Below are 7,940 nucleotides of genomic sequence, written 5' to 3'. Positions count from 1 at the left end.
ATAATCGCTGTTTACATGCTAGTTTATTAATCAGAGTATTGTCTTAATCAGGTTAATACCGGATTATTGTTGTCCATGTAAACGTACTGATTGTCTTGCTGCATAATCCAGTTGCTCTTGAGTTTCAACTTACGGACTGAAGACCGGACATTCTCCTTAAGGATTTTCTGGTAGAGAGCAGAATTCATGTTTCCCTCGATTATTGCAAGTTGCCCAGGCCCTGAAGCAGCAAAGCATCCCCACATCATCACACTTCCACCACCATGCTTGACCGTAGATATGATGTTCTTTTTGTGGAATTCTGTGCTTGGTTTATGCCAGATGTTGCCCAGTGTCTTTCTGATAGTGGAGTCATGAACAGTGACCTTTATTGATGTAAGAGAGGCCTGTAGGTCCTTTGATGTTGTCCTTGGCACTTTTGTGACTTGCTGGATGAATAGTTGCTGTGCTCTTGGAGGAATTATGGAAGGTCAGACACTTCTGTCAAGGTTCACTACTGTGCCTTGTTTTTCCATTTGGAGATAATGGCTCTCTCTGTGGTTCTTTCGAGTCCCCGAGCCTTTGAAATAGCTTTGTAATCCTTCCCAGACTGATGTATTTCAATCACCTTCTTCATCATCATTTCTAATTTTCAAATTTTGGCACAGTGTGTTACTGGGTAAGATCGTTTAATCAACTTCATGCTGTTGAAAAAGTTCTATTTAAGTGTTGATTTGACTGAACAGGGTTTGCAGTAATCAGGTCTGGTTGTGTCTAGTCCAGCTGAACCCCATTATGAATGCAGTTTCATAGATTTGGGGAATTAGTAACTACGGGGGCAAATACATTTTCCACACATGCCTAGTTTGTATTGTATAATTTTTTTTGCTTCAATAAATAACATTTCATTTAAAAAATATATTTTGTGTTTACTCAGATTGCCTTTGTTTTAATTTCTGAAACAATTTAGTACGAGTTATACACAAAAACAGAAGAAATCGGGATGGGGCAAATACTTTTTCACAGCACTGAAGCCTCCTGTCACAAGTGGCATACTTGAGGTCTTTTGGACCTTGTTTGTGTGCGTCCATGAAATCCACAAGGTTCCAGAGTGTCCCTTTAATTATTTTGGGGTTCAGAAGTGTACTTATGTGCGCCCTCTAGGAGTCATTAACACACCTTCTGGCTACACCAATGCAAAATCAACAGCGGCCTCTTATGCAAAACTAGAGCCTACATAATGAAGAGAGAAAAAAAAAACGTTATGGATACAAATGATGCTAAATCAGCTGATATAATTACATATATAGTGACAGCACCTTCTCTAAGCATTTGAGTATGTAACGTCACATTGAGTAAATGATAACACTGTGTCCTAAATGCTTAGTTTTTCCTTACTTGTGTCTGCACTTCACTTATGTGAAGTTAATGAGGCTTATGCCATCATTAGTGACAGAAGTGGTCACAGAACAATGACACACTTAACTCCTTATTGCACTTGAACCTCAGAAAGGGCATAGCAACTGGATATTGAGTTTGACTCCCCTGCACTAACATTTGATTACAGCATGCATTTACAGCTTATTCATTATAAAGTCCAAAGAACAACGAGTTTTAATAATGCTCATGTTTGTTTGCATATACTAGCATGAAAAAGAAAGAAAGAATGAAAATACACTTTCTCGCAAACAATCTATGCCCAGAGCACTATGGAGTATATTTTGAAGCAGGCAATTACTGGCTCAAATTCATGCTTCAGATTGAAGACCCATAAAGAAAACTGTATAAACATTTACAAATATCAAACACTTTTGGCTTGATGTCATACTACAAATATAATTAAAAGCTAAACTTTACTCCCTGATCAAAAAAAAAAAACAAACAACAAAAACATCCTACAGGCTGTTCATAAATTTGATTTTCTGCTGATAAAAAGGTATGACTTGACTATTAGTCATCCCTGTACAACCCTGTAAGAAGAGTTTTCCTTCAGGACACTCCCTTTTCCTGTGTCCTATGTCATGTCCCTATAGTTCCTGCTACATATATTAAAAAGGGACAATGGCAATACTGTTATTTGCAATAAATAGTGACCAGACGGTTTGCTCCCTGCTTGCTTTCCTTCAAACAGCCGATTCCTATTGAGTGCTAGGTCACCCAGCTCTCTGTGCGCAGCCGTTTGAGTGATGGACCCCTGATGCCCTCGGATGGGCCGTTGCCCTGACCCGGGGTGGGCACAGAGGGATAGGCATCTCTGCACTGCTCCTCTCGCTCACTTCCCTCGTATGAGCTGCAGGAGGAGGCAAGGCTTTCAGCTGGAGAGTGGAGAGAAGAGGAGGGAGGGGCGGAGAGGAAAGCCATTGGGGGAGACACAGGCTCAGCTTTTATATCCATGATTGGAGAAGACCTGGAGGACGGCTCAGAGACATGGGATAAGGAACGAGAGACTCTGCAGGAAAGAAAAGACAGGGGATATTTTTGTGATTATTCTGGTTACTACTATAGAACTGAATGGATCAATGGATGTATAGATGGATGGGTGATGAAAAGATGGATGGAAGGATAGATAGATGGATGGATGATGAATGGATGATGGAAAGATCAAAGTATGGGTGGATGAGTGATGGATGGATGGACAGAAAACAACCCAAAAGACCTTGAGGTCTTTTTTTCAATCTAAAAGACCCTTGAGGTACCCTTTTTTTTTTAAGAGTGAGTAGATGAATAGATAGATGAATGAGTGAATGGTGGGGCAATGGATCGACTAAATAAATGGATGTACAAAGGGATGGATAGATAGAGGTGCAAATGGAATCATAGATGAAGGAAAGAAGAATAATTGGATGTATGGTGAATAGATGGAGGAATAAATAAGTACATGGGTAAATGGATAGATGGATGAAGTGTTTGCATTATTGTATGTATTCTTGCAAACATCTATCCAACCATCTTTTATTTGGATGAATGAATAAGTGTACTGATAATGCACATAACTGATGGATGGCTGAAAGGAGGATGAATGGATGATTGAATTTACAAATGAATTAATACACTGAGGGGTAAATGGATGGATGGGGTGGTGGTGATGGAGAAAGGAAGAAATATATGGATATACATTACATAAGCATGGATGGATGGGTGGTTATATGTACAGTATATGTGAAGTCATCCATGCAACCATCTATTATTTGGAAGAATGAATGAAGTGTATGGGTAGGTGATGGATGGATGGGTGAATGGAGGAAGAATAGATAGATGAAGAGATGAGTAAATGTATGCATGCATAAATGGAAGTTAAATGAACATCTAAATATGAACATCTAAATGGATGGGTGGATGAATGATGGATGGAATGGTGAATGGATGACTGAACAATTGAATTGGATCGATGAATAATGGAAACATGAACAGAAGAAAGGATTGTGGAATGGAAGGATGGATGGATGGATTGATGGCTGATGGATGAATGAATGGCTGGGTGGGATGGAATGACAGAAACTCACTCACCCCTGAGAAGTAATTGCTATCTGAGTATGTTGCCATGGTGACACTGAAGCCAAAGTCAGGTTGTCTGGCATGCTGAAGCCATGTAGGTTATTGAGCTCTGAGCTGTTTAAGCCATAATCTGAAATATATTAGTGCTTAGAAATAAGTACACAAATAATACAGCTGTTTGACTTCAGTGTCTTCAGTACAGTGAACTCCATGCTGTACTGAATGTGCACTCACCTGAGCTGTATGCTGATGTCATAGCGGGGTACGGCAGGCCCTGTGGGTGCATACTGGATGTTGTCATGGACACCCCCTGCGTGCTCAGTGATTGGCTGGATGGTGGGCTGTTTATCCTCTGAAACGTACATCAAACAAGAAGTATCTGGATGAATAAAATGCTACTGGTGAATAAAATTTACAATGTTGGTTGTAAATTTTACAGAGCCAACAGAGCAGTTTAGGGTGCAGGTTACTGAGACACAGCATGGTCGTCGTTCCTGTCAACATGGAAACTTTTCCAAAACGTTCCTTAAATACACTCATTAATTACAGTCATTGTTAGGCTATTAGTCTTAAAAAAAGAAACAAGTGAAGTGCTGTAAATCAGAGCACTTTACAATAAACCAGGGGTGTACAAGCTGTACTGTGAGTTATTTTAAAAATAAAAACAGATGACCTGCTTAAAAAAGTACAAATAAGGTTCCTGGGTGTCAACATCGCATAGAACCAAATCCAAGAACAGCTCAGCTCCCGACCTCGTCCCATTTCCTTTTTCCAAACCTTAATTCAGATTAATTCTACAGGCTTAAAATAATGGTACCAATCCTTTGGGTAAAACGAAAAATAGAAAGTGAATGAAGATTTCAGTCACGCTGCTAAAATGTGTTTTGTTCGGAGTTCAGAAGAAGGTCCACGTGCTTAATTTGCCAGGAGTCCTTTAACTATTGAGCGAGTTAAATCTGTACAATCTTTCTGTTCAAGCGTGCAGCTGAAAGTTCTGCACCTGCAGCTGAAAGGTTCACCTAAATGAAACCTAACAGAGAAAAATAATTGCAATCAAGCATGCTTATTATTTATTTCTTTGTTTTCACATTTTTTTCCCTGATCAGATCCCTAGAAAGAAAACTTTACACACCCCGTGAATAAAGCAAAGCGGTCTCCCCAGTTTTTTTCCTGATGTTACCCTAGCCTGCATAGTTTAATGTTCTTTCTGCTCTAATGCACCAAACTGAAATTAATGATCAAGACACAAGCTGGACCAACTGTGGCCTCTAGATGTTTTAATGAGAAAATAAGTTCAAGTCATTTATCTTTTAACTTACCAAATTTCCCTCTTCCTCCTCTGGCTGCTTGCAAGACAGAGTCAAATATTTTAAAGAAATGAAAAGAATGTTGCTTACCAGACGACCTTATCTTAGTGTTTGGTTCTGTACTGAGCATCCAGTAATTCTTTAAACACGATGCAGTCTACATTTAAGGTTTTACATCATGCGAAACCTTAACGCATGTACTACTGTACTGTAAGACTTTTTTTGGTTGCATTTTTAGGCTAATTAATGGGAATTATGGCTCTATAATAATGCACCTCAATTCACATTTTGGAGCATGTTTGTGCACTAAATACATATTACAGCTGTTGATCAGTCAACATGTATGTATGTCAACATTGTTCAAGTAGGAACTGTGCACAATTCAAAGAATTTTCTGGAAATCTTTTGTCATGCAGGTACGTTTCTGTAGGACAATTTTCTCATGAGAAGTGAAAAAGGCAGGATTAGTTTGGGAAACTGGATCAGCACTATGTGTCTCACCAGAGCTGGTGAGATTTTACAGGATGGTGGAACGAGCACTCGGAGCTCTGGCTTATGTCCGATGGGTGTGAGGTTTCCTGTAGGGGATGCTGCAGATTTAGCTGTTGGTCCTCTCCCCATGCTGTTCTCTCCTTGAGCACTGATGTAGCTGTTGACTGAGGGGAGACACAGAAAACACACATTAGAGCAGCATGACAGGAGTATGACAATTATTGAGTTTGTACTTAATCAGTGTAATCAACAAAAACGAGCATTTTCCTTTAAATGTATAAATCAGAATAAAATACTGTAAGCCTGCTTCTTAGTCAGATTAATCGAGTGAGTCTAATAATTGGAAAATAAAAATATTACATTCAAATGAAATATAGAACCATTCCACCGCCGTATATATGACCAAATACACAATTAAACACATACATGGGCTGCTTGTAATATAATACACCCTTCATTCATTCATCTTCAGTAACCGCTTTATCCTGGTCAAGGTCAGGAACACTGGGAGCATGACGGGAATGCGTCCTGAACCACATGCTAGTCTGGTACTGGGCATCATGCACACACAAACACACACACTAACACACTCATTCATGTGCACGATCAGGGGCACGATCGCATAACCAATCCACTTACTGATGTGTCATTCCACTTGGTTTAACTACGATGGCCATCGTCATGGCACGCAACAAATTTTGGTTATACAGCTATTTATGTAAACCTCAATAACTCGGCTTAGGATGGTCCTAGCTCCTTGGAACATTGATCTCTAGAGCACATTATAAGGTACAAGGTACATATATAAAACATTTTGCACGTTTGTGTTCCTTAGAACTTATGTCCAAATACAATGCTCAAGATTGCTCACAGTTCCACTTTTAGGGTCAATTTATAATGGGAAGGGCTCTGGTTTCAGTCTTAATTGTTTTAGGGGGTACCTAGGTAAGTATTGTGTGCATGCAGAACATATCAGGTTTGAGACTTCCCTTTTTTATGGGGGTGAGAAAGTGCAATTTTTTTTTAAATTCCCCTCAATTTCACGTTGAATATCTCTGGTGAGGGACCAGATATGAACGTGAAATTTTCACAGATTCCAGTGGTTACAGAGATAGGGCTAGTAGAAATCGGGGGAAAAGCCTACTTTATTCATGTATTTTGAGAAATGAAGAGGTGTAATATAAGCATAACAAATAAATACTATAAAATACTGATTTATTTGTTTTGTTTATGATTGACATACAATAGTTTATGCTTGTCATTGAGGTATATATCAATGCCAATACATAGAGGTGATCACTGAAAAAAAAAAAAAAGGAAGGAAAATTTAAAATGGTCAAGCAACCTGCATTGGACCACTTGAGATGGAATGACCTGGTGGGAGGAAACCTCTCTGGGAAGCCTGGAGGAAACATGGGCATGGGGAGAAACTCTACACAGACAATAACCTGAGTTCAGGACCGAACCTCACACCCTGGACCTGTGAGCCGAATGCTTATGCTTTTTATTGCAGCATACTCAGTAAAATCATCTAACATTAGACCATTAATTGATCTACTTTAAATTCTAAATAAATGAAAACAATTTTGAGTGGCATTACGGGTGGCTTAAATCTGAGAGTCCCTGAGAGTCAAGACTATCGTGTGTAAAGAGATTGCTCTAATGTCTGGGGAAAGTTATCTCACATCCTGACTGCATCTATCACAAACAGGGTCGAGTCGGCTGGGTACAGTATCTCTCCATCTCTTTCTCTCTCTCACACACACACACAACCACACACGACTCCTAAAAGTATTTGCCTGTATATAAGCATATTCTATGTGTATGTGCTATAGTTCGACCACAGTGCTGTAGCATTAAAACTCCAGTACGTAATTTTTTATTGTTTTAGAAAAATGTACATTTTTGTAACATTTAGTGCTGTACACTAAACACGATTTAGGATTAATCTGATAGTTGAGATACACATTCACGTAAAGCTGAGTATAGCCTAGTAATGGTTGGCGTTTCTTTGTATGATGTATGTGTCTGGAAAACATGTGCCAAATTCTGCAGCTTTAATCACAGCTTCAGTTTCCAAAAAATGAAATGTTACAACAGTGTCATCTGTCTGTGTTTTGTTCTTTGGTTTCCAAAAGTGTTAAAACATAAAGATCGCTATACTTGATGCTGTTGTGTATCAAGTATTAGTGGCAAGTCTTCAATTATGAGGGTGAAATTAAAACTGACCGTATATAACCACACGTGAATCATGTGCAATCAAAGTGTAGAAAGAAACAACTCACCTATCGAAGCGGAGTGAACACCGTTGGGTGTGTGGTCTGAGGAAGTGTGTACACCAGCTAAACACACACAAAACACAATCACAAAAATTAAACAAATGCCCATTTTTATCACTGTATGTAGGACATTAGTTACAAGATAGCAAGCTGCTTTGGTGCAATGGCACATTTATATGCTTTACTTTAACAGCTTGTTTTAAAATGGGTCGAATTGTTCAGTATCATAAAAAAAAGATTTGCTCATGTGGTTTCTGATACAGTATGACATCTATTAAAAAAATTCTCTTGTAGAGGTAGACTAAAAACAGTAGTAAATGCCATCTTGAATCCAAATCGCTTTCATTTTCAGCACAATGTTTACACAGTGCTAAACTGGTGGCTATAA

At 38.9% G+C, this 7,940-nt stretch overlaps 1 protein-coding gene across 4 annotated transcripts in view; it reads right to left on the bottom strand.

Annotated features, from left to right (window-relative positions):
* Nucleotides 1–255: 255 nt before the first annotated feature.
* The window catches only part of LOC128613780 (myocyte-specific enhancer factor 2A-like), a 35,253-nt gene continuing 27,568 nt past the window's right edge, over nt 256–7,940 (bottom strand). For all 4 annotated transcript variants that reach the window (XM_053634872.1, XM_053634875.1, XM_053634873.1 and 1 more), the window contains 5 exons: nt 7,559–7,615; nt 5,283–5,437; nt 3,709–3,826; nt 3,487–3,604; nt 256–2,428 (listed from right to left, as the gene is read on the bottom strand). In XM_053634872.1, the coding sequence (XP_053490847.1) occupies nt 2,128–2,428; nt 3,487–3,604; nt 3,709–3,826; nt 5,283–5,437; nt 7,559–7,615 (749 nt within the window). In that variant the 3' untranslated portion in view covers nt 256–2,127. The remainder of the gene's footprint in view (nt 2,429–3,486; nt 3,605–3,708; nt 3,827–5,282; nt 5,438–7,558; nt 7,616–7,940) is intronic.

This window comes from Ictalurus furcatus, chromosome 10 (genome assembly GCF_023375685.1).
Source record: "Ictalurus furcatus strain D&B chromosome 10, Billie_1.0, whole genome shotgun sequence".
NCBI classification, from domain to species: Eukaryota; Metazoa; Chordata; class Actinopteri; order Siluriformes; family Ictaluridae; genus Ictalurus; species Ictalurus furcatus.
The sequence above is the reverse complement of the archived record's forward strand: the minus strand, read 5'-3'. Positions and strand labels throughout refer to the sequence as shown.